The sequence below is a fragment of the Hemicordylus capensis genome, chromosome 5 (assembly GCF_027244095.1).
Source record: "Hemicordylus capensis ecotype Gifberg chromosome 5, rHemCap1.1.pri, whole genome shotgun sequence".
NCBI lineage: Eukaryota > Metazoa > Chordata > Lepidosauria > Squamata > Cordylidae > Hemicordylus > Hemicordylus capensis.
The window spans coordinates 121,771,864-121,799,445 of record NC_069661.1 but is presented as its reverse complement, the minus strand read 5'-3'; the positions used below and the strand labels follow the sequence as shown (position 1 = coordinate 121,799,445).

Here is a 27,582-nt window from a genome sequence, read left to right as displayed (position 1 = left end):
GGCTGAGTCATTGCGGTTAAAATACTTTGCTTTCAGGTTCAGGTGTCTTGTGTTTCCAAACATCTTTGTGCTCACTAAAGGTATATGTCTGTCAGGCAATCCAATGGTCCCACCACATTGGCATATACCTTATGTCCACCTGGTGTCATGTCATCCTAGTTTCGTTAGGATCCTAGGCACTCCCAGCAACAAATCTGAGAAGAAAACAGCAGGGCTCCATAAAACAGAGAACACAGCAACTGTGCCAGCCCTTTCCCCAGTGTCTAAAGCAACATTACTGGCACACATCAATCACACAACAGCATGCCAGTGACATGCCCCAAGTCAGTCAGACATAGATGGAACCTGTTTGTGCATGTTGTCCCAGAAAATATTTTAAATAAATAATAAACATCTCCACATCGTCATCCTATGACATAACTGCCATGAGACATTTTTGGAAGGGTGGTATAGAAATCAAATCAAATCAAATCAAATCAATCAATCTATCTATCTATCAATCAATATAACACAGTGCAAAATATAAAAATCCTCTCTGCAAAGTGGTTATTTTAATCTAATAAGTTCCAGACATGTTTTCCCCAAAGAAATCTCTATATTGTAATGCATTTTGGGTTATGATGATAAATACTAGCTGGCCAAATGTTTTAGACAGATCACTAGTTAATAATCCAGAAGGTCAGTGGATAGGTATTAAGGGCCTTAAGTACCCTGACTGAGGAAGCCATCAGAGCTTTGTAAAATAACATATTCATTTCTGGATGAAACACAGACTGGGTTTTGGAGATGCTGGAGTGGATAAGCTGTGCAGAGGTGAAGCACCTTAGAGTGCAGGGTTTTCTCTCTGGGGATCTGGTGAAATCTGCCGTTACTTGTAGGAGTGCTCTGCTATTTCAGCTTCATCTAATACTCACCTGAATAAGTGTAAATAAACCAGATATTACACAGACATAATCAGACTCCATTGATCTCTCTTCCCGAGGAAGCACTGTACCCATTGAACTTTCCACCACTGGAAAGTTGGTGGAATGCATGTAACAATATTCCAAATCTATAAAGCCTGGAAAAACAATTGGGATCTCTAAGTATTGGGATCTCTAAGGATTTTTTTTTCCAGTCAGGAAAATATTTGTTTCCAAAGGATGATTTCACAAAACTCGGGGGTGGGTGGGTGGTGGAATCACAGATAAATTGTTTTCTTTTATGAATGAAGCTAAAAATACCAAATTGCAGGTACTTTTGCATCTTATATCTGGATCTTAAGTGCACAGCATAATCCACTTGGAAGTTCTCTTGTGTGCACAATGTGTGCTTAGGGTAAGGGTATAAGATAAGTGTGACGGATCACATCCACTGTCCTAGCCCCAAATCTCTGTATACTCATCAGATATTCTCAGCAGATCCTACACACGTACAAACTGAATGTACACAGACTCTGTGCGTGGAATCTCAAACTTTCATTTTTGTTCCAAGCTTGCTTTATTTGATCAAATGTAGAGGAAAGCCTGGAAGGCAATATGTGAGCTGTGCATGGAATTCTCATTCTGTCATGACTCCTGCCTTGAATAGTGACACTCAGTTTATACTTCAGATGTGACCAGCACCAGACCCAGTCTCAGGCCCTGCAGAGGGCCAGTTCTGAAGAAACCCCAGAATCAGAGCCCCCAGAAATAGCATATTTAGAGTCCAATCCACCAGAACAGCTGGTCCTTCTCATATCTGGAGCTTGATGCTCACCAGTACGTGTGCACCAGTACCAGCTTGGCAGAATCTGATAGAAAAGAGGAGGATTGCCAGTCTCCAGGCAAAAAGGCTGCTCCTTTAGGCTTCCACTCTCCAGCTAGAGAGGCAGAGCCCAGGAGAGATAGTCTGAGAGTGCAGAAGTTTTTAAATAAAGTTTACTTTATACTTTTGACTAGTGTCAGAGAGAGCAACTTTTCCTGTGGAGCTATCCATGGTGCTGCACTGTGCCATTCCTCACCTTGTAGGCCTCATGGCTTCTGGTCTGTGGGATGAGAAAGAACACATTTCCTTTAATGGCCTGGGTTGTATCTTAAAGACATTTTGCATGAATGAAAGGCATTTCTGTTTGCACAAGGGAGGTGATTTTGGCTGATCCCTCCTCCCTCAGTGCCTCCTGTGATCCATCCCATCCTGCTTTGGGTGGGAAGTCCCCTGACCCTCAGATGTGGATTTTTGAAGATCACAAGAGTTGCTATGGAGGGAAGGAGGAGGATGGGGAATTTAGCATGTGGGAATTTCCTTCTGTGCACATTAGGGTTAGGATACAACCCAGTGGAAGCAATGCTTTCTATAATACTCTTGGCATTCACTGAGAAAAAGTGCACTCATTCCTCTCTAAACCTTTATTTCCAGTCTGCCACCTTCTGCAGATGTATAATTGTAAACATGAAGAAAAAGAAGATACAACAATGTTTTCCAGGTGAAAAGTAAAAATAAATGACAAGGATCATTATGGAAAGTATCTTCTTAAAAACAGGTCTCTTTGAAAATGACAGCTTTAGCTTACAGTACAACACTTGTAAAGAGACATATGTAGACGTGAAGAAAGATGTAACATTTTAAGTGTGGTGGAGGTGGTTGGAGTGTTCTTCCAGAAACCGAAACACATTGTCCTGACCTGGAGCTAGCTCTGGTGAAAACAGAAGTTCTGCAACTCTTTAGCACGTCAGATGAAACTTCAGCTGTGGTGGGGGTTTGTGCTGTCAAGAACTGGCTCCAGCCTCCTGCCAGTTCCTAGAGCAGTTTTGTAACAGTTTCTAAAGTGTTCTGGAGGGTTTTCTTTACATGATGGATGAATTGTATGCTTATAAAAGCATATGTGCTTGAAGGGAAGAACAGGAGTGAGAGCTGACCCATCATTTAGTCTGTAAGTCATATACTATGCAATGTAAATTGCATCGCTAAGTTTACACTGCAGTACAATCACAAACACTCTTAATCCTAAACTTCCTACAGAAAATTAAAGATTTTGGACTAAATGTCCATTGGTATCTTAGATTCACAGGAATACACTCCGTAAGAAGTGTAATGCATCAAAGCACTGGTATTGCTTATCATCATCATCTGCTGCTAAATAAACTCTTGCACTTATTTTGAGCCCAGTCTGAAGACTGCTGCTCACTCAGTAGGGTTAGGAACATAGGAACATAGGAAACTGCCATATCCTGAGTCAGACCATTGGTCTATCTAGCTCAGTATTGTCTTCACAGACTGGCAGCGGCTTCTCCAAGGTTGCAGGCAGGAATCTCTCTCAGCCCTATCTTGGAAAAGCCAGGGAGGGAACTTGGAACCTTCTGCTCTTCCCAGAGCGGCTTCAGTTCAAAGGGACTTCCTGGTAAGTTGACTTAAGATTCCAACCTCTGACAGACTACAAAGGTGTCTCAGTCCCACAGAAGCATCCATTCCTGCTGGCCAAGGCCTTTCTTGTCAGCCTAGCTGTTTTAATTAATTTATTTTATAAACTGTTTTATTTATGAAAAGAAAAATTTTTATATTCAGGCCAAAGCATAGCATGACACTCATTGTACATCCATCACCACCAATTTAAGGATGCGTAAAATGGAAGATGAATTCTGACAGTGTGCATCTGCAGTTGATTGACATTGTATTTTTTAACCTTTTTCCCCCTGTAGGAGTTGTAAGTGGTTAACAGAAAAAGATGGATAGCAGAAAACACAGCATAAACACACAGTCATTACAATGAAAACATCAATTAAAAGACAGCAGGAACTTAAGCAACGGATCACAGCGGCAGGCACAGCTAGAGACTAAAGGAAACATTTTTAATTAATATCCCCTCCCCCAGGCCTCCTTATTCTTGCTGCCATTAAAAAGGAGAAGGGACCTGCAGCAATAGTACAGTGTGTGGGAAGCCTGCCCCTCCACAGAGCCATAACATTTGCTGATGGGTGAGATGAAGTACTGAAAATGGGATGGGGGAATTATTTACCTGTTGTGGGTGGAAGATTGCTGCTGGCACAGATGGTCTCAAAGAGGGTGTAACCAAAGAAGATGACTTTTGGGTCATCCTTGTAAGGGGGGGTGACTGGAAGGTAAAGGGACAATTCCATTTGATGCATGAGTGTTGGAACATATGGAGAGAGCATGACTAGTTCCTGGATTAAATGGTGTAGCATGCACATTGCTAAATATTGAGGGTGCTGGTAAATTACATAAATCATGAAAGCTGCTTCTAACCTCAGTTTTAAATGTTGGGAAGACTCTGATCAGCAGCTGGAATTGCAAGCTAACAGGTAGCGAGTGTGAGTTGCTATCAAACCAGCTATTGCATTCATGTCAACCCATCCTCATTAGAAGTTGGGTGACTGCATTTTGCACTAGCTTTTACAGTCAGCTCCATGTGGAACGCATGACAGTAGATGGTCTTCAAGATGACAAAGACAAATGCCTGAAGATTATTATTAAAGAAATAATAAGTTAATTCTTTATTTCATTTATGAAATCTTCCAAATAATTCTATCAGGTAGCTTAGGTTGTAAAATAGTGACTTGCCCCAAACCACCCAATGCATGCTGTGGATAAAGCTGGATCTTCACAGCCTAACCACCATCTTGCAGCCTAACCACCAACAGAGCATGGTATGTTGTTTCAGTTTTCTGAGAACATTAGTTCCCCTTAAAAATTCATGTGATGAAGACTAAAGACGTTTGCTTCCTGAAGATTAATAATTAGACATGAAGAACTACAAATATAACTGTAACTTCTAGTGATACCCTTGAGATGCTGTAAACAGAACTACATTCTCCTGCATTTTCTTTTGATCTTTTGCCAAAACCTCTAACACACACAGCAGGAGTAATAATATTGGCTCAGTCACAGCATGACTTCAGACTTAGGGTTTTCTACACCCAAACTCCAAGGAATAATTGTTTTCCCCCCCCTTTAAAAGTCTCTCTCTTCACTCTCTCTCTTTGTGAACCCCTTTTCTGTAACTATCTCTTCCATCCTCTAAAATTGCTTGTTCCCCCTTTGTACTTCTAATGCAGCCTTCTAAAAATCCACATAATTGTGCTGATGTAACTAACAATTACATGAGCTGTTTTAGCTGTTACATATTACATTGCATGTTTAGCGGTTACAGTTACATGTTGGCTGTTTTAGAGTTTTATCCAAAGAAAGTTAATGATGATAAGGTACCATTGAAATTAATGAGACTTAAGTTAGTCATGATCATACAGTAAGGTAAGTTGAGAGAGGGGGTGGGTTTTGCTCTTTTATAATTCTAATAATACTTTCCTTGGGGCTGCCACTTATATTTAGAAACTATTTTTTATTACTGAATTGTAATGTTTAGATTTAAGGGAACTACATGTTTTCTTTCCTCTTTGTTAATATTGGGGAAAATTTTTTTTTTAGAAGTCACTTGTTCTTAAGGGTATATACTCCTGAATAGTACTGACTCTCTTTACCTTTGTGCTACTTTGGAGGATTGGCGAAAAGATGGAAGAGGTCTCTTGCTTGTCTATTTCAGACCATTTGTAATACTACATATAACTTCTGTTGCTTGGAAATTCTTGATGTAATCATGTTTATATCTTTTCTTCTTATAAAATAATAAAAAATTCTCAAAAAGGGGGAGGGGGGCTTTTTTTTGTTCTTCCCTCACCTTAGGTGGTGCAGCGGGGAAATGCTTGACTAACAAGCAGAAGGTTGCTGGTTTGAATCTCTGTTGCTACTATATCAGGCAGCAGCGATATAGGAAGATGCTGAAAGGCATCATCTCATACTGTGCGGGAGGAGGCAATGGTAAACCCCTCCTGTATTCTACCAAAGAAAACCACAGGGCTCTGTGGGTGCCAGGAGTCAAAATCGACTTGGCACACTTTACCTCTACAACAATCAACATGCTCTTCCTTTGTATAAAGAGTAGACTTCCCACCCCTGCTTTAAATGTAAATGTTTAACATACACATGGTTGTCGTGAACATCTAGTTTGGCCCTTAGTCTTGGAAATGCAAATGTCCTTTTTTAATAACTTATCTGATAGCAAACTTTGTATGGATATTTATAGTTGTTGAATTCATCAGTCTTTGAATGCTGTCGATCTTTTAAAAGCTGTCTTGGAGGCTGTCTTTATGAATGGCAAAGTGGTGTCTTGAACTTCAATCTGTAAAGGCAAGAGACATACATTTTCAAAACAGCATGAAGGACCAATTCTGCAGCATCCTAGAAATATAGTTATTACTGGAGGGGAGGGCAGAACAATGTCTCCCAGCACCACTTTCTGGAAACAGCTATCCAGATAAGAATGGAACCCAATGAAGAACACCCCCCGCCCCCCGCCAATCCCCATCTTGGACAACCAATCCAGCAGAGTACTCGATTTATGTAAAGCTAAATAAACCTAATGGCGCAGCAGGGAAGTAACTTGCCCAGGGAACAAGAGGTTGCTGGTTCGACTCCCCGCTGGTATAAACACCTATATCAGGCAGCAGCTATATAGGAAGATGCTGAATGGCATCATCACATACTGCACAGGAAATACCAATGGTAAACCCCTCCTGTATTCTACCAAAGAAAACTACAGGGCTCTTTGGCCACCAGGAGTCAACACTGCACAACTTTAATAAAGAAAGAAAGAAAGTGTATTTTCATTTAAAGATATTTCTAATGCAAATAGGCTTATTGCAAGATATGTTTCGTTAATTAGTTTTTTTAATTGCATCCTTGTCAAGCAAAAATAAAGCTTTATTTCTATTTTCATTGTCCTTTTTGTTAGATGATGATGATGATGATGATGATGATGATTGATGATGAGTTTTGTAAGGCTATGGGGCCTTTTAAACTTAATATAGTTTAGGGCCTCAGCAGGTCATAATCCAGTCCTGATTCAGCATAATAACATGGCTGATGGTATCAAAAGCCACTGAGAGGTTCAGAAGAATTAACAGGATTCTGTTACCACCACCACCACCTCCCCAGCTTCTCAGCTATCAGGGTGACCAAAGCCATTTCACTGCCAAATCAGGAGCCCTGTTCCAAGGATGTGCTCAAGACATGTTTTGGCATCTAATTGTAGCACAATCCTTTTAGAATCGAGGGCCTACACAGCCCCTTTAACACGGAGGAGAGCAGGTCCATACCTGCTCCTCCTCTGCTCACCACCACTTCCATAATCATGGCACTCCCCCAGCTATGACTGTGCACCAGCAGGGCATCTCCCAGTTGCCCTGTGTGGTGCTGGCATACATATGGCCTCTGTGCATGTGTGGCAACTATGGTCCTCCTCCTTTGAGCACATTCCTACCGTATTCAGACATTATGGAGCACTCCTGCATTCACACTTAACACTTGAAAAGTGGGGAGGAAGTCCCGCCCCACCACTGTCATGCATCCCCTTGAGCCCAGAGTTCATGCTTACTGTGCTGTTTGAAAGCACCGCAAGCATGATGGCCAGTGTTTCTGTGAGCAGTAATCCTTGAGGGATTGAAGTTGCTGCTCATGGAAACACTGGCCGTCATGGTTACACCACTTTCCTTTTCAGACAAACAGCGCAGTAAGCATGAATGCTGGGTTCAGGCGGTGAGTGACAGCAATGGGGCAGGACTTCCTCTCTGCTTTTCAAGTTGTAAGCGTGAGCGTGGGACTGCTCCATAATGTCTGAATAGGGCTTAGGTTGGAGGCCAAACTGAAATTGATCCAGATAATCAATTTGTCAGCTCCAGTCCATACCATACCAGTTTGCAGCTAGTGGAGTCTGATTGTGGCGCAGGTGGATGAAGATCAAAAGGGCAGAGGCAGCAGACAGGGTCAAGACAGGGTGGGGTTAAGTGCCAGATTGGGGAGGCAAGGATAACAAGGGCCAGATACAAAATTGTAGTCATGGCATGCTAGGGTCAAGAGATTGTTGTATAGTTGAAGATCTGAAGAATCAGTGGTAGAGGACATGGTGGTGGACAGAGAGTGGTGAGGTACCAGTTTATGGAGGCAAGGAAAGGCACTCTACTGGGTAACATGGCTCAGACTAAGCAATCAAATATGCTCGCCTCCTGCAAGATGACCAGGAGTTCAGGATGACTCCCTCTTGTAAAGAAAAAATTAGAGTTTCCTGGTCCCAGCCCATTCTTGCTCAGTAATATGAGACAGGAGGGGCAGGACTGAACAGAGAGGTGATAGTCCTCTCTTCTCAAAACATCTCGTCCATTTTCTCAGAAATTAAAACTCATCCAACTACACATGATGTAATGATGATTTGGGGAAATGTTGCTTGTTTGATTCCACCATCACCACAAATTAGGCTCTAAGATGAGCTCTCACTTGTGTTTGGCCAGATTCATTATGTTTTCTATAAATTGTGTTCCAGCTGTTTGTTTCATTACTCACAGCTCCCCACTAAACCAATGCATTGAATAAGCCAGAGTGAGAAGAAATTTAGGGGTTTATTCAGGGTTGTGAGGTGAGCCCTTTTGGGACAGGGAACCATGTTATCTGTTATTTATTTTTCTATGTAAACTACTTTGAGAACATTTGTTGAAAAGTGGTATGTAGATATTTGCAGTAGTACTACTGAAAGGACCAGGGAAAACTGAATATACAAGAAAAAAGATTTACAGCACAATCCTATTCATGTTTCCTGGAAATACTATTATGATCAATGGGGCTTATTCCTAGGTAAGCGTACATAAAATTGCATATTTAGTATAACAAATATTTACAATGAATCATTTTTCAAGAAGGAAGTCTGGAGAGTTTTTCAATATACAGGTAATTCATAGATCTGTAGATATAAGATTCAGGTGTTTCACAGATTTTTAAAGGTTTTTAAAAATGGCATGCAACAACATTGTCTTCTCACTCTTTTTAAGGCATGGATTAATTTGGCCTACATCAACCAATCACTTAGCAACAAGAACAGCAAGTGGCATGTATGATGCTTAGAACATTCAACATCTCCCAGTAGGTCAGCTTTGGTGCTTGGTACCTTAATTGGCACAGTGGGGAAATGCTTGACTTAGAAGCAGAAGGTTATTAGTTCGAGTCCCCACTGCTACTTTATCAGGCAGCAGTGATATAGGAAGATTCTGCAAGGCATCATCTCATACTGCGCAGGATGAGGCAATGGTACACCACTCCTGTATTCTACAGAAGAAAACCACAAGGCTGTGTGGGCGCCAGGAGTCAAAATTCACTTGACGGCACACCTTACCACCAATTCACTTCACAAAGCTTTCCAATTATTCCTTAGCCACCCCACTGTCAAACCGCAACTCTCTCTCTCTCTCTTTATTTATTTAATACATTTCTACATTTCTATTTCTCTTGATATCTATTCACCATCTTGATCACAGAAGTACTTGCACGCAGGGGCGTAGCTATCATTGAGCAAAAGTGTTTGAAGAACATGGGCCCCCAGCTCCTGAGGGCCCTCCAGCTCCACCCCTCCCTATTTTCTTCATTATCTCCCTCACTCTGGGGGGCCACCAGAGAGAGGAATGAACACGGCCCCCTCTCCCCTACCTACACCCCTGCTTGCTCGTCTGAGCCAATTTCCACCTTTGTTATCACTGCTGTTGTGCCAGGAGAAGGCAGATACTTCAGAACCCCGATACTTCAGGTTGGCACTTCAGGGGTCAGCATGTGGTGTGGTGTGATGAACCCAGCCCCAAACCTGAGCACAGTGGGGGAACGTTTCAAGATGACAGGAAAGAAAGAAAAAAGGCGCATTCCCTCGCTCTGAACAACTTTGCAAGGCAAAGGTTCACCTTCTTGTCTCTCTGGAGCCTTGAGCAGGTGGACTCCTGTTAGGGACAGGAGAGGCATATAGTGCAACATTTTGTTTCAGCTCCCTATCTGCACACTGTCATTCTGAGTAGACAGATAGCTGAGGCTGCACATGTACAAAGTGCATTTTCCTCACCAGCAGCAGTGGGATGGGAGTAGGTGGTGGGACATAGAGGAGGACATTTCTAGGCAAACTTGAGGCTGGAGCACCTCTGTTTCCACACGTTGAAGCTCTGAGTTGACGTTCAAGGGTTTGAGTTCTTTGTCTTTGAAAGTGACTGAAAAGTGTGGAATGGGATCCTTCAGAAAGCGGCGGCTTCCCGCCGTTTCTGAAAGAAAGGAAGGTTCTTATTGGCGCAGCATCCCGCTATCCCTGTTCTGACTGTCCCGCGCTCTCTCAGGCTCCCACCCCGCGCGCCCCAAGCCAGTCTTAGGGATGCCCGGAGTACAGGGGGCCCCTTCTGAATGTCGAGCAGCTGCGATTGGCGTGCCGGCGGTGGCACCGAGCATGCTCGCACGCTGAACTGGCGGACACACCACAGTAACTCTGGAAAAGAGCGGAATGGGAGGCGAGGAGACGCTGCATCAAGGCAAGCGTCAAGGAAGTCGGTTGGGAGAACGACGGGCGTCCTCCGAGAGCAGTGGACGGCGCGAGCAGGCAAGTCAGGCGCCGAAGCAGCCGAAGCCGGAGGCGGCAGCTCATTGGTGGCGGCAGCCGCAGCCGGCGCCAAGGGTCCCCATCCCCGCCTCAAGGGGACCTCCAGGGGGCTGCTGCTCACAGTTCAGCGCCGGCGGCGACATCGAAGGACCCCTCGCTCCCGACCTCGAAGGGAACCCGCGGCTGCCAGCCGGAGCGCCGACCTGTTACTGAGGCCACCGTGGAGGCTGGAGGGACTCGGGGCTCGGCGAGGGGCGGGAAGGGGAGGCTCCACGAGGGCGTCGTCGTAATGCGCGCAGGAGGAGGAGGAGGAGGGCGAGCGGCGCAGGAAGAGCAGGGCGGCAGCAGCAGCAGCAGCAGGGCACCCCAGGCGGGAGGTCCGCAGCGCCGGGCAAGCAGCAGCAGTTGCGCTCTGAGGCTCTGACCGACTCGCCTGCCTGGGGGCACCAATGGGGCCAAGCGGCGGGCGCTCGGAGAAGGAAGACGCGTCTGTGGCCCGGTGCGCCCTCTCGGCTGCGCTCCATCCAGCAGCAGCGGGAGGAGGCGGCGGCGGCGGGGGGATCCGCCGCTGCCGGCCATGCTGCACTTGCTCTGGAGTAAGAACGAGACCCTGCTGTGGCAGCAGCAGCAGCAGGAGCAGCAGCCTGGTGGCGGGCCCCCGACGCTGCCGACGCGCGGGCTGCTGCCGCCTGCACAGGGCTCTGAGGCCAGGGCCGAGGCGGGCTCGGGGGGCCCTGGGCCCGGGCCCGGTGCCGAAGCTCCTTCAGTGGCGCAAGTGGTGGCGTCGGGCAGCCTCCTGTCGCTGCTGGTCGTGTGGACCCTCCTGGGGAACGTGCTGGTGTGCGTGGCCATCATGGGCTCCCGGCACCTGCGGGCGAAAGTCACCAATATCTTCATCGTCTCCTTAGCCGTCTCGGATCTGCTGGTGGCGCTGCTGGTCATGCCCTGGAAGGCGGCGGCCGAGGTGGCGGGTTACTGGCCCTTCGGGGCGTTCTGTGACATCTGGGTGGCCTTCGACATCATGTGCTCCACCGCCTCCATCCTCAACCTGTGCGTCATCAGCGTGGACAGGTACTGGGCCATCTCCAGCCCCTTCAGGTACGAGAGGAAGATGACCCAGAGGGTGGCTTTGGTGATGATCGGCGTGGCCTGGGCGCTCTCGGTCCTCATCTCCTTCATCCCCGTCCAACTCAACTGGCACAAGGGCGGGGATCTCCACGCCGCCGCGTCTTTGGCCTCTGGCCCCAACTCAGGCACCGTCTCATCTTGGACGGAAGGTTTTGGCAGCGCATGGAGGACGCGGAGAGACGGAGGCAGTAACAGCAATGCCACTGCGCGGGAAGAGGCCACCGAGCGCTGCGATTCCAGCCTGAACCGGACCTATGCCATCTCCTCCTCCTTGATCAGCTTTTACATCCCTGTGGCCATCATGATCGTCACCTACACGCGGATCTATCGGATCGCACAGGTGCAGATCCGTCGCATCTCCTCCCTGGAGAGGGCTGCCGAGCACGCCCAGAACTGCCGCAGCAGCAAGCACTTGGACTGCTCCCTCCATCACCACCACCACCACCACTCCGGCCTCAGATCCTCCATCCGCAAGGAAACCAAAGTCCTCAAGACCCTCTCCGTCATCATGGGGGTCTTTGTGTGCTGCTGGCTGCCTTTCTTCATCCTGAACTGCATGGTGCCCTTCTGCGAGAGCCCCCCCGACGACCCGGAGGCCGGCCTGCCCTGCGTCAGCGACACTACCTTCAACATCTTTGTCTGGTTCGGCTGGGCCAACTCTTCCCTCAATCCCATCATCTACGCCTTCAACGCCGACTTCCGAAAGGTCTTCTCCAACCTCTTGGGCTGCCGCCAGCATTGCTCCAGCACGCCGGTGGAGACGGCCAACATCAGCAACGAGCTCATCTCGTACAACCAGGACACCCTCTTCCACAAGGAGATCGCCACTGCCTATGTCAACATGATCCCCAACGCGGTGGGCTGTAGAGAAGAGGACCCTTTCGACAGGATGTCCCAGATCTCGCCCGACCAGGAGATCGCCACGGACCATGAGATCTGCGAGCTGGACTGCGAAGGGGACATCTCGCTGGACAAAATAACCCCCTTCACCCACAATTATCTGCTGTAAACTGCGACACTCAACCCACGACGACCCTTAGATTTGGGGGGAACTGCAGTTGTGGTGGTGATGGTGGCCGGGTGTGTGCGTGTTTAAACCCTACCCTGAAAGTTGATGAACTATTAGTGAACTCTCAGCGTAGAAAATATTTCAGTCCAAGCGGCCGTGTGGTATGGTGAAACAGACCGGGTTAGCGCCAGTGCTTGCCAAAAGTGTACCAACTGAAAGGACATGAAACGCCCCCCCCCCAAAAAAACACGTTTTCTCGGACAACTTGATCGATCGTGGACTTTGGATTCTACTTCGGGACGGGGGCGGGCGGGCGGGCGCGGGGTGGACGGTGGCTCCGCTCTAGCCCGGATTTTCCTCTGTGTTTCTGTTTCGGTCGAACACTCCTGCGATGTTTTCTGGTAGCCAAGCCAACCTGAGTTATACTGATAGAAAGCTGGACTGTGGATATTAAACGCAAGCTATTATATGGATAATAATTGTCTGGCTGCTAAGCTAAGGACGGTCTGAGTCACAGTTTGAGAGAAGCTCTCCTGCCTCGGGAATGAATGTGCCTACACACGTCGATTCCTTTTGGCGGGGCTTTTGCTGGTGGGAGAACTCCCCCCCGCCACTTATATTCTTTAGGATGAAACCAAGACATCACAGATCTGGAGGAGAAGGTCTTCTACCCATCCGGTCCCCCCCCCTCAGTGTAGAAATACAGAGCTTGAGACCCCCGCCCAACATATAGCTACTCAGCTTCTGTTTGAAAAGCTCCAGCCAGAGAGAGAACCACCCTCTCCCAGAGGTGGCTGTTGAACGGCTCTTATCTGCACTCCTATTCATACATATCTGGGGAGCAAGCCCTACTCAGGGCTGTCTTTAGGGCATGGTAAGCAGGGTGACCGTCTCCACCCCCACTCTTTCAACCTCCATTAGAATTAACTGGAAGGGCCCTGCACTGGCTAATTTGCCCTGGGCCCGGCACCCCACCTGGGCTCTCTAAGGACAGCCCTGGCCCTACTGAACACAGTAGGACTTTCTTCTGTGTGAACATGCAAGGATCAGGGCTGTATACCATGCCACTCTGATGCTTAACCAGGCAAAGGTGTTTGTCTCCTCACAGGTCCTGCTACAGTACCTCTGTGGCAGAAATGCTTTCCTGTACCTGAAATAGCCCTTTTTGAAAGGCACTTTCTTCTTAGTACCATTCATGACCTATTAAGAGAATGAGAGTAATAGTAAGGCAAAGCTAACCATCTCTCTATTCAGAAAATGGCAAGATATTTATAATAATGATCGTAATTTTCAAATATACTAGCAAGTCACTTCTGTTACATTAAACTCTCTCAGAAATGATGTGACACCTATCATTTCTTAAACGGATGTGAACACCTATAATTTCTTAAACAGATGTAAACATGTATAATTACTTTTTTAAAAATACAAACTTTCTGTTTTGGCCTTTGTACCTGACCTTTAGTCATTGGAAGAGCTCTTAGATGAACTTCCAGCTCAAGAAATCTTAAATCCATATTTTGAGGAATGCAACATTAAAATGTTTTTTTTTTAAGTGGAATGTGTTTTATTGATACAAATGCTTAGCACAATTCAGTGGAAATTAAAGATTTTCTAAGTCTCACTAATATTGACTGGAGAGATGAGACTTACTTTTGAGTAAACATGCATAAGGTTGTATCCTGACCCTAGGCAGCAGGGCAATCCTATGCATATTTACTCAGAAGTAAGTCTCATTGGGTTCATTAGAACTTACTCCCAAATCAGTGAGTATAGGATTGAGGAACTCTCACTAAAATGAATGAAGCTTCCTTCTGAGTAACATGGTTACTAGACTATAAATGAAATACAAAAAAGAACATGGGTATGGCAGATTTAAAAACAAACAAAAAACACAATGCTTGCTATTCTTTTGTTACCCGAAGTTGTAAAGATGGAAATAGCTAAGTTTTATATCTATCTATCTATCTATCTATCTATCTATCTATCTATCTGTCTGTCTGTCTGTCTATATCAGACTGATCCTACAATCTTCATGCAAACAACAATAACAGATGGGTATAAAATGTCTTCCAGAGAAGACTTAAAGGACACTTATTTTTTATTTGCAATATGTTAATATTTGGTCTCTGATTCTAGCAAGTTATTTTGACAGATTCCAGAGGGCTCGCCATTTTATTATGCTGCAGCAAAAACCATAAAGGATCTTATCGTGTGATTTTCAACATTCTTTTAGATGCCACAAGACTCTAAGTCATTATGACTCATAAGTACTTGTGCTGCATTTTCAGTTTTACTTTTTGATATTTAAGGAGGTCTCTCATATCAACCTTTCTATTGCTTTCATATTTCAGAAAGCTTTGATTAATTGTTCCTGGGATGGAGATACAGCATAGGTGATAACTTTTAGCAAGCCCTCTGAGCTAGGAATATGCAGGATTTAACAGAGCTCTTCATCAAGCTGCATGGACATTTCATATATGCGGTAGGGGATATTTGGAAACTTATTGTACTTCATCCATAGCCCTTATCCATCACCTTTGACTAGAAACAATCAAATATTTAACCATTAGTACTGAGAACAAGGCCACCTTGAAAGAAATAGGGGCTGCCATGAAATTATGGACTGAAGGGAGTTCAAGTGCCCCACCTTATACAAAGCTGTGAGGGTTCTGTTTAAAATCTCCTCTAGACAGAAAAGCACAGGTAACTTCACACCAGCTCCCTAAATAACTAAAACTTTCCCAATGTAGATTTTGGAAAGATTGTAACGGATATCATAATTTGGGTGTAAGGTATGCTTTGTCTTTCTAGCCTCATCCAGTAATCCTCCATTATAGATTAGTAAATTATTTGAATGTCTGGGCATGTGGTGGAGTAATATCTGAACTTGAGTTACACCAGTCTAGTGTTTTTAACAAAAAAAAATATTGTTAAAGCCCAGAGCGAGAGAGAGAGAGAGAGAGAGAGTGAGAGAGAGAGAGAGAGAGAGAGTGAGAGAGAGAACACCAACAAATACAGGCAATTTAGAAAAGAAAGATAAGGGAAATGTCCTTCTTGCTTATCTGCTTAGATGTTAGTTTGTTGAACTAGTCCTAAAGATTCAAGTGCCAGGCTAAATATCAACAGCCTCATACTCACCACTGGATTAAAGCATGGATAGGCAGCAATTTCCCCATATTGGTGATTTCTGTGCCACCCTCCTTGGGAATATATTTCCAAGGAGGGTGGCACAGAAATATTTAATATGTTAAATAAATAAAATAAAATAAAATAAAATAAAAGTGTTCAAGTCAGGTCATTAGAACATACCATGGAACACAGATGTAGTCATGGCCATGTGAGGGAAACATGGTTTTGTAGGGGTCATGCAGGAAATGTGAAAGCCCTAATAGGCTCAACTGGCTCAGCAACGGGCCAGTGCTAAGAACTCCTTGCTTGGTAGCTCACTGAGAAAGAGCACTGAAGTGGACCATGGGATTGAGTCTGAGTTCCACTACAGGGAGATGTTGAAGTGACCTTTGTAAGGTAAAGTGCACTTTGTGGGCATCCTGCAGCAGTGATGTTTGAGGGCTAGAACCAGAGCTAGAACCTAGACCTCCAACTCCATAATGCAATTCCCTAACCACACAGGTGATGGAATCATGGTGGGGTTTTCACAGGGGACCAGCCTACAACAAGTCCTCTCCAGACCCATGCACAGCACCTCATGCACAGTACCCATGAAGCAACAGTCATACAGGTTACAATTAAAGGGGTGGGGCCCAATGTAGGATTGTATCCTGGTGAAACAGCACTGGGTTCAGTACAGAAGATGTCCAGTAGTGTCCAGAGACTCATGAGGGGGAGGGCTAGAAGAAACCCATCCCCATACATCAAAGGCAGTGCAATGATATGGTCAATCAATGTGTGAGTGACAGATAACTATCTCTGCAGAATCCCCTTCGTTTTGCTTTGCCCCCTTCTTCTCATACTCCACATCTCTCCCATGTTCTTTTGACTGATTGTCAGGTCATCCTGAATTTCCCCTCCCCATATATCAGTATATCAATCTCTCCTGCCACTCATCAAGGTGGCAATATTGTTTGGTTTCTTATCACAGCAGCACTAATGGGAAGGGGTGAGGAGGATGTTTTGTTTAATGAACTTTTTGGACTTTGGGCTGTTTGGACCCTTTGCTCCTGCTTTAAGGGGCAAGTCCCTGGCCAAGATGCAGACCTTCAGCCTTAATGAGGTATTGTGGGGGGAAATCCACTGCTCCTCCTCCCATATCTGTACCCCACTGGAAAGAGATCTGAGGTGAGTAACAGGTAAAGGTGTGTGTGTGTGTGTGTGTCTGCTGACCATATGGACAGAGACCAAATCAAAAGAGTCATCACTTTAAATGAAGACCTGTGACAGAATATGTTGCTGCTGCTGTACTGGTGACATTCCTGTCTGCAATACGCTGCAGAAAGGCTCAGGAAGAAAAAAGGAGGCAAACCCTCAGAAGAATAGCTGGCTTCCCATGGCTTGTTGGTGCTGTGGTTGTAGGCCTTGCTAGTGGTTTGCAAGGAACAGGGGTAAGGAATATAATTTTAGTTATGTGTCATGTTTACACACCACTTTACCACACAAGTGTTCCTGAAGTGGTTTCATTTCCTCTGTGAATGTCAGAAGGCCGTCTGGCTGTCTGCAGAGAGACAGGAACATGAGGTATTGATGAATAAAGGGTAGAAGCTGGAACAGACTCTACTTGTGACTCAGGAAGAGAGTGACTGAGAGAGTATCTAGATGCTTTTCCATTTCACAGGTCCTTGCCTGGCTACCACTCTTCCAAAGTGACAGTTCCCATGGCATCTACATTTGGAGGTTCACCTGTGAGGGAAGATACTGATGTATAATATTATTTATTTATTTTATTTATCAAATTTGTACACCACCCCAAACTTTCGTCTCTGGGCGGTTAACAATAGCATAAAACCAGTTAAAAATATATACAAAAAACTTAAAAACTATTTAACAATTTAAAAATAAACCAGAGATTACCCCCCCCCTTTTTAAAGGAAGCTGAGAAAGCTTGGGCGGAAGATGGGGTTTTCAGGTGTTTTTTGAAACTTGCCAGAGATGCGGAGGATTGTATCCCAGCAGGGAGCGCATTCCACAATCTCGGAGCAGTGACCGAGAAGGCCTGTCCCTGTGCAGCCACCAAATGAGCAGGCGGCAACTGGAGACGGACCTCCTCAGATGACCTCAATGGGCAGTGGGGCTCATAGTGAAGAAGATGCTGTCTTAGAAATCCAGGACCTAAGCCGTTTAGGGCTAACTAGCACTTTGTATTTTGTCCGGAAACCTATTGGCAGCCAGTGTAGCTCCATCAGTAAGGGAGTAACGTGGTCTCTCTGAGATGACCCAGAGACCAACCTGGCTGCTGCATTCTGAACCAATTGAAGTTTCCGGACTACGTACAAAGGCAGCCAAACGCAGAGCACATTACAGAAGTCCAGTCTGGAGATTACCAACAAATGTACCACTGTTTTGAGGTCATTGATCTCGAGAAACGGACGCAGCTGGCATATCAGCCGGAGCGGATAGAAAGCACCCCTAGCCGCCGCCTCAACCTGAGAAACCAGGGAGAGGTGTGAATCCAGAAGTACTCCCAGACTGCAAACCTGTTCCTTTTGGGGAAGTGTGACCCCATCTAGAACAGGTAGATCAAAATTGTCTCTAGAGTTTTGACCATGCACAATAAGTACCTTCATCTTATCTGGATTCAGCTTCAGTTTATTCTCCCTCATCCAGCCCATTACTGCTTCCAGGCAGGCATTTAGGGAGGATATGCCAGCTCCTGAAGAAGCTGACATGGAGAAGTAGATCTGGGTGTCATCAGCATACTGGTAACACCCAGCTCCAAATCCCCTGATGATCTCTCCCAGCGGTTTCATGTAGATGTTAAAAAGCTTTGGAGAAAGTATGGAGCCTTGAGGAATACCATACTTAGCTCAGATTTTGAAGAGCAACAGTCTCCAATCAACAGCATCTGGAATCTATCCGAGAGGTAGGAGCAGAACCACTGTAAAACAGTGCCTCCCACCCCCAACACCCTCAGACATTCCAGAAGGATACTATAGTCCAGTGTTTCTCAACTTTTTTGGAGTCAAGGACCGCTAAATTCCTCGTGCAGAGTTTCAAAGACCGCTACATTCTTCACGCGCAGTTTCCCAGACCAGCAGTTAGTAAAGGGGTTTCAAGTTTAAGTCTATCTATCTATCTATCTATCTATCTATCTATCTATCTATCTATCTATCTATCAGACTTCTATACTTCCCAAATCTTGTATCTCTGTGCAGTTTACAATTAAAATAATATAAGCATTAAAATCATTAAATTTGGAATCTTTTGCAAACATGGAATATTAGGGGTTCTCAACCTTGGGTCCCCAGATGTTGGTGGACTTCAAGTCCCATAACCCCCAACCACAATGGCATTTGGCCATTATGGCTGGGGATTATGGGAGTTGAAGTCCACCAACATCTGGGGACCCAAGGTTGAGAACCCCTGAATCTAAAACCCTGGGTGAATAAATATGTCTCCAGTATGTCTTCAGTATGTGTGGGGTGGGGGTGCTTGTGATTACTCACTGGAGAGGGGATGTTGGGCCATTAGAAAAATTCAAAAACTACGAAACCAACATACAAGCAAGCTTTTGAATTCCCCAAAACTCTTCATCAGGCTGGATGTCAAGCAAAGCAAAAAGGAGGTGAGGAGAGGAGAGCTGGGCAAGTTGTCAGTAGAGCCCAAAATCTACAGTTTAACCCTCTCTTGATGGAGGTGGAGTTTTAGCCGGAGTTGTGTAGTCGCAGGGCCGGATCCAGACCACGTTAGTCAGGACCACCCACTGAAATTAACTTAGTCATCTCTCATTTGTGTCAATGCTGCTTGGTGATGATCGCCTGGCTTGATCTGGATCCTGCTCTTAATTGTGCACTTTGTGAGGCGGACCTAATGAAACCCGTGCAGCTCCTCCAAAACTCCTTAAAAACAGTTACATGGCAGGTGTTGGGAATGTTTTTTTTTAATGGTGAAAGAAAACGTGAAGAAGAGCGGTGGGGACCTGGTGTTAAGGGGGCAATTCTGAGATGGCGTGGGGTGTGGGTGGGGTGTTGTAGTGGTGGATGGCTCGTCTTCCTCACTGGGGAGACGAGGCACTGTTCAGGGTGGGCGAGGCAATGGTGCACCGGACCGCGCTTGGAAGGTCGCCTGGGTCCAAGAGCTGCTGCCGCTGTGCTTGCGCACCAGAGTGTAGCAGGTGTTCCCCCATTCTCTCTCACAGCGCACGCTTCTGTGCCCCCTCCCAATTCCCCTGTATGCACCAATAACACCAGCCGGCCTTTGGGGCCATGCAGCTCACGTGGTCCCACATGCTGCCCGTGCGTAGCTGCGAGGGAAGCCAAGGCAGCCCTCCTCCCTCCCTCCACTGCTTAGCCCTCACCGCAGTGTGATCCCGGCCAGAGGTTGTCCCCCCCACCCGGCGAGGTCATAAAGGGGACTGCCGTCTTCCACCAGCGGTGCAGACCAGGGCCGAGGGACCACAATGCCCCACCAACGCAAGAGGGAAATGGCGTTCCCTCTCATGGTGCCTTGGCCGCAATAGGCAGCTGGTTTTAAATCGGTTGGGATCGGACACGAACCGCGCTGGGCATCAAATCTCCAGGATCACTTCATTCCAGTGCCATTCATCCAATGACCCTTTTGCATGAATGCACAAAATGGTCTCTTGCCTCTCCCCCACACCACGTCGCCCCCCTCCGCCACTTAGCCCTCCTTGGTACGTGTGCTTGCTCCCCCTCCCCGAGGAAGGTCCACTTGCACTCCCTTTCTGTAAAGCCCGAGCCAAGTTCCACCCCCTGGCGAGGTCCCAAAGGGGACCGCAGACCATGTGGTTGCAGGGGGCCGAGGGACCACAACACCCCACTGATGCAAGAGGGAAACTGGGTTTCCTCTCAAGGTGCCTCAGCTGCAACAGGCAGCTGGGTTTCAATCAATCAACCTTTGGCTGCAAATAATGAGCATGCAAGAACCAGCAGCCCTTCTAGTGGCGCCCACTGTCATACCTTTTCCTCGATGCCCCCACGCCGCATACAGTTTGAAGTTGTAAAGATAAAGATAGCTGTAGGAAGATCTCAGCAGCACATGGAGGCAAGGCGGAAGCAGGGTCCCGTGCCTCCATGATACTCCTCCTCTCCCTCTTCCATGCCATGTGCAAAATTGAGGAAGTGAGTGCCTTGATTGAAGTTGTTTGGTGGCGGGGGGTGGGGTTGACTCCCAGTCAGGGACCGGCACTCAACCCTTCGGGGACCGGCAGCAGTCTAGGGACCGGTGGTTGAGAAACTGTGCTATAGTCGATAGTATCAAAAGCCAACGAGAGATCCAAAAGGACCAACAGAGTCACACTTCCTCTGTCAATTCCCAATTGGAGATCATCCATAAGGCCGACCAAGGCAGTCTCCACCCCATAGCCTGCCCGAAAACCAGTTTGAAATGGGTCTAGATAATCAGTTTCCTCCAAGACCGCCTGGAGCTGAGAGGCCACCACCCTCTCAATTACCTTGCCCAGCCATGGGAGGTTGGAAACAGGCCTATAATTGCTCAACTCCGAGGGATCTAATGCAGACTTCTTTAGAAGAGGTCTAATTATTGCCTCCTTAAGACAAGGAGGCATCCTGCCCTCCCTCAGAAAAGCATTCATGATTTCTACCAGGCTTTCTACAACAACCTCCCTGCTAGATCGAACAAGCCATATTGGACAAGGGTCAAGAGGTTGGCCTCACCACTCCAAGCAGCTTTTCCACATTCTCAGAAGTCACAGACTGAAACCGATCCAGTTGAATCACATAAGAGGAGTTGTTGGGCACCTCCAGCTCAGACGTCAAATTAATTGTTGAGTCTCTATCTAGGTCGGCCCAAATTCGAGAGATTTTATCTGTGAAAAACTCTTTAAACACATCACAGCGGGTAAATGAAGAGTCCAAATTCTGGTTCAAGGGAGGGGGAGCAGATACTAGACTCCTCACAACCCTGAACAACTCTGCTGGACGTAAACTCGCAGAGGCAATACGGGCAGAAAAGAACCTCCTCTTTGCCGCATGTATTGCCTGAGCATAGATCTTTAGATATGCTCTATGTCACAATCTGTCAGATTTGAGTTGAATCTTTCTCCACTTGCACTCCAGTCACCTGCCTTGCCACTTCAGCCCCCGTAGATCTTCCATATACCAAGGGGCCAAATTTGAAGCAGGTTGGAGTGGACGCTTGGGAGCAATTGTGTCTACTGCCCTGTTGAGCAAGTTGTTCCAATTCTCAACCAGGGCATCAATAGGATCACTGGCAGAGCCAACACTGAATCCCTCCAAGACTTCTTGGAATCTTACTGGATCTAATAACCTTAGGGCAGACCATTCTAATGGGCCCCTTGTTGGGAATTCTCTCTGGTAGAGAAACCCTTTTTCATTATAGCAGAGTGCACAGAGGCACAACACAGCGGGATTTAGTAGGCATGTGTGTATGCTGAGAGTAAAGTAACTTGGAGCCAGTTCATAGTTTCAAATCAATATACAAGGCATTTATTAGAGAACTCCATTCTAGATAGGAAAGTGAGGAGTTAGGATCTCTAAGCTATCTATCTAGCTGGATGCAGATGGATTCTGCATCTTCTCTGCACACATGGTGCAGGGAGAGGAGCTTGCTTGCATGTTGCAAGGTAGAAGGAACAGGAAGAGAAGAGAGAGGAAGGAAGTTAGTCCTTAAGAGTAGCAATCTACATTCCAAAGGGATAGTGTCAGAGCAGTAGAGAAGGGATGACCAATGTCTTGACCCTCTAGCCCTCTGACTCACTAGTCTGTCCTCCACTGTCTTTGAGACAAGAGACAGCACAAAGTCCTTAACTTCCAACACCCCTCACCCCTGCGGAGGAGGGAAGTGGTTGTAAGTCCAACCTTAACCAGATGGTGGTCCGTCCATAACAATGGGGAAATCACAGGAGTCCCCACCCATGGAACACCACCCTGATCAGAGTAAAAGACCAAATCAAGCGTGTGACCCGCAATATGCGTTGGTCCAGAGACCACTTTGGATAGGCCCATAGTTGTCATGGCCGCTATGAACTCCTGAGCTACCCCAGACAGATTAGCCCTCTCCTTTCTGTGTATTTAGCCCATGACAGGCCTCCTTTAGCCCAGTTTCGGCTGGCCATGAGAATTGAGTGTGTGTTTTCCTTTCCCCTGAAATATGAGGAAATGTATACTGCCTAAGTAACCTCCCACAGGCAGTATCCCACACAATGGCCTCCAGTGTGTGGGATACTGTCTGTTGGAGGTTACTTAGCCAGTATACATTTCCTCATATTTCAGGGGAAAGGAAAACACACACTCAGTTCTCACGACCAGCCGAAACTGGGCTAAGGGAGCCCAGCTCGGTTTCGACTGGTTGTGAGACCCATCGGGAGCTGTGCGGCTCCCAGCAGCAAACCCTCTTAAGTGGCCTGCCGCTTAACCTGGGTTTTGGACATGAGATCGACCAAAAATGGGGTTAAAGGAATGTGTGTCTCTGCGGTGCGACTCTACACCTCAGCAACTCACAAATAGCCTCCTAGTGTTGGGAGAATCCCCAGAATGCCCTGCGTACTCATGTGGGTCATTCTGGGACATCTGGGGCTGGGAGGCCTCTGAACCCTGTTGCCTCAGCTGTCTGCATGATGGAGCTGGTAATTGTCTGGGCGGCTGATCCAGCAGCCCAGGGTGGGCTAGCCAATCATCTAGTGGGGAGAACAGGCAAGTCCGCTCTCCCCACACCCCCCCTTGAGGCTCTCCACACTGCTCATGTGAAGAGCCTTAAAGTGGCATCGAATTCTTGGGTGCCCTTCAGCCCTTTGGGTGCTTGGGGATTGGGAAAGGAAATGGAGGGTGTTTTGGAGTTTCACTTTGAAGTACAGGCACCTTCTCCCAGGCTTACCTGTCCTTGCAGCACTAGTTGTAGTAGTGGAACTGGAGTTCCTGGTGGGGACTTGTGTAAGTCTCTGGGGTCTCAAACCAGGGATTCTGACAACAGGGCTCAAACACCTTGCTCCCTGTGCCACTAAGGGAGTTGCCAGGCAGAAAGAATTTCCAGCTTGATAATTTGCATAATGTCCATTGCTAGTAATGCTGCTCTTCAGTTCAGATGAAATGAGGAACCAATAGGGGCCTGGCCTGCTCTATATAGCAATTGCTCCAGGCTTCAATCCTGAATCTGAGCAACTTGCCTGGATAGAAATATAGCCTCACCTTGCATGATACCTGAAGACCAACCTCTTTTCCAAAGCGCCCAGTGCGGTGGACTTGATTATGTTTATCCTCACAAGAACCCTGTGAGGTTGGTTAAACAGAGAGATAAGTGCCAAAGTAATTTATAAGCCCAAAGTCACTCAGTGAGTTCCATGGCTGAATGGGAATTTGAACACGGGTCACCCTGGTCCTAGTCCAACATTCTAAACGCTCATTTTGAGATCAGAGTTCCCTAACAGGGTCTTCATGGTACTGTGTCATCAAGACCGCCTGCAGAGTTACTCAGAATCCTAGCCTTTATTATGGCTGGGAGTGGGGTGCAGAGAGGCAGTCAGTGGAGGTAATCATTTTTCCACTGGCTTCAATTGGAGTGTGTTAAAAGAACATAATGTTTTTTGTAGGTACAACAGTGTGCCATAACAAGAGATGAGATGAGCCCCAAGTGAGCAATGCCTTCTGACTAGGCGCTGCTCTTCTCTCACAAAGCCCTTGATCTGCCCACTTTCTGCCCCTTATGCTGGCAGTGCTTCAGGGTTCTGGATGTGGCACATGTCCCTGGTGTCAAATGGTGGTGCACAGATTCCCTATGTTGACTTTGGGCTCCACCAGATCTAGGGAGGGAATCTAGGCACGATCCTGCTCACAGAACATAGGCAGACTGAGGTCAGGATTGTTCTGCAAGCCTTCCTTTTAAAATGGGTATGCTCTTGGACCCCAGTGCTATCCTTTTCAAAAGTTATTCCCTGACAATGGATGACATTTATGACAAATTATTTATTATGAATAATTCATCTAGCAGTAACTTCAGAGTAGCATCAAGCCGTTCCCTGCCTCTTAACATAGCAAAGTGGAGTGGGATTGGTTCTTAATTATATCCTCTCAGAATATGACACGACCTCCTTGTGGACTCTTAAACTGCCATAAGTGATAGCATCTATTTATAGTCTTCCTTCTGGGTGTGCAGATGTGAGGAACTGATGGTGCATGGTTGGTGAGGGTAAAGACACCCCCCTGCCAAAAATAGGGGGCTGATGTTACAGACTAAGGGTTGTGCATACATATTAAGGTCGTGCACATGACCATTAGTTGGCGGGGGGGGGCACAGGGGGAAGGCAGGTTCAAGCTTAACTGCCCCCCCAGATGAGCTTGCTCCATGTGTGGGGTTCACTGCTTGAGCACCCACACAATCTGTGCTACTCCCGGCAGCCTCAGTGCAGATCTCTGGAGTCCCAGCCTCCAGGAATCACAAAATGCACAGTGTAAGCAGTGCACTGCATTGGGGGATTCCCCTGTGAGTCGGCACTCTAGGTGCCTGATTCTGTAAGGCTATTCTCACAAACAGCCTGACCCAGGCTAGAGTAGCTCAGCCTGGGTTAGCTGCTTGTGTGGAATGTCGGGATCAAGGCAGATCCCAGGGCTGCCACCCCACCTAGACTGCCTTTAGCCAGGATTAATGCTGTGAGTGCACCCTTAACTGGGGTCTTGTGTGTGCTCAGGCTGCATGCAACCCTAGCACACACAGAATTGGGTGCCTAGAGTCCCCGACTCATGGGGAAATCCCCCAGTGCACTGTGCTGCTTGTGCAGTGCATTTTGGGATTCCTGGAGGCTGGGACTCCAGAGATCTGTGTTGCCGAGAGCAACATGGATCATTGGGTGTGCGAGCAGCACGTCCCACACATGGAGCGAGCTTGTCTGGGAGATCATAGGAGCATAGGAAGCTGCCATATACTGAGTCAGACCATTGGTCCATCTAGCTCAGTATTGTCTACATAGACTGGCAGCAGCTTCTCCAAGGTTGCAGGCAGAAATATCACTCTGCCCTATCTTGGAGATGCCAGACCTTCTTCTCTTCCCAGAGTGGCTCCATCCCCTGTGGGGAATATCTTTCAGTGCTCACACTTCTAGTCTCCCTTTCATATGCAACCAAGGTGGACCCTGCTTAGCTAAGAGGACAAGTCATGCTTGCTACCACCAGACCAGCTCTCCTCAATTTCAAGCTCAATCTTACCTTCCCCCCATGCCCTCCTAACCCACAGCTAATGGTTGTGGTCATGACCTTCATGTGTGCCCAGGCTGCATGCCAGCCTAGATTAGGCTGCTTGTGTGGAGTGCCAGAATCAAGGCAGATCCTGGCACTGCCCCCTGCCTAACCCACCTTTTCACTCCAGCCTTTAGGCAGGGTTAAGGCCGCAAGTGCACTTCTAACCCAGCTAATGGTCATCTGCACAACCTTAGTGTGTGCTTGGGCTGCGTGCACACACGCAAGGTCAAGAGCATGCTTGCTCCCATAACCCTGGCTAAAGACCAGGGTAAAAAAGTGGGTTAGGTGGGGCAGCAGCCACAATCCTGGCGTTCCACTTGTACAGCCTAACCCAGGCTGGGCTACCCTAGCTTGGGTTAGGCTGCTCGTGAGAATAGCCTTCTGTCTTCAAGATGCCAGGGGAAATTCTTGGCAGCAAAGAGCAGTACACTACATGAATGTAGTTCTTGGGTGGTTGGACCAGCAAAAGCCTCTGAAACGGCTTTGGAGTCAAGGTGGGGGGAAACCAGCTGTCTTGTCACCCACTGGTTCTAACCCATCATGGGGGAAAGCCTCTAATACTATCTGCACGATAACAACAGTTGCATGGGAATCAAAGGCCAGCTCCTTTCAGAGGGAGCACCTCTTTTGCCTGATTTCTTTGCCAGCCCTGGCACTGTTAGGGTCAGACTTGGAGATAAATGTGGGGTAATTTGTCCCCTTATCTGCATTTGCTTCCCCTTCTAGTTTTTAGATGGAGAAGGGAAAGAGTTGCTTCATCACACAGGTATGAGGATGGGAACAGCACAACTTATCATATGACAGAAAGAGTAGCTATGCCATCACTTGTCAGGCAGGCAGCAGTCACAACAGCTGTGTATGTGAATTTCTATGAGGATTGGAGGGGGGACTTTGTTTTGGTAGTCACTTCCTACCTCCACCCATAAGGTGCAAGTATGGAGCTCCGTTTTGCTCCCTTCAGGTTTTCACCCTTCTTTGCTTGGACTGACTCTTCTGCCTGGGAACTGACGACGCAGGGAAAAGGGGAGATGATTTGGGAGAGCTCTCACTCAGGTGGAGAACATGTGAGCGGAATGTACCACTTCACATTCCAGGCAGTTCACATGACCGACTGTGTGTCCGTGTGTTGTGTATGTGAGCTAGGGAGAAAGATCTTTGCCTAGCCCTATTCCTGATATACTAATTTGTATGTGGAGGGCATTATTAAGAGCACCTTGGGCACAGGGCTATTTAAAAAATGCTATAAGTTGCTCTGAATCTGTGGCATAGAGTGGGATATAAATCAATCACACCAATGATAGTTATTAAGGATTCAGCATGTGAGTCTGAAGTGGTACAGCCCAGACACAGACTTACTTCCTCAGTGAGCCTTTCCAGTCAGCAGGCTTTACTGTGGGCTTACTGTGAGTTCGAGTGACCACAGGCGTGACCTCTCTCTCTCCCCCTCTCCCTGTCACTCACACTCACACAAACACACGCTCAGACTAAGTTCTTTAGTAATAATCATGGGCACAGATTAGAATCTCCACTTTGCATCAAACATTCATTGCTAGAGTGGAAATAATGATTTAACTCTTCACCTGTCTGTTCATCTTTTACTTCTCTCACACTCTCTTTTCCAGGGTTGTGAATAAATCAGGGAGGAGGCTAAATGACATTCAAGGTTAGCAAATCTCTTT

General features: G+C 46.9%; 1 protein-coding gene across 1 annotated transcript; it reads left to right on the top strand.

Moving 5' to 3' along the window:
- The first annotated feature begins 10,318 nt into the window (after positions 1-10,318).
- On the top strand, positions 10,319-14,115 carry DRD5 (dopamine receptor D5). The gene has a single exon (XM_053258264.1). It carries the CDS (start codon positions 11,001-11,003, stop codon positions 12,558-12,560), a length of 1,560 nt encoding a protein of 519 aa, XP_053114239.1. The 5' UTR covers positions 10,319-11,000; the 3' UTR covers positions 12,561-14,115.
- Positions 14,116-27,582: the final 13,467 nt, after the last annotated feature.

Excerpts from the sequence above, each read along its gene's own strand:
- DRD5 (XM_053258264.1), top strand. The coding sequence starts at position 11,001 with ATGCTGCACTTGCTCTGGAGTAAGAACGAGACCCTGCTGTGGCAGCAG.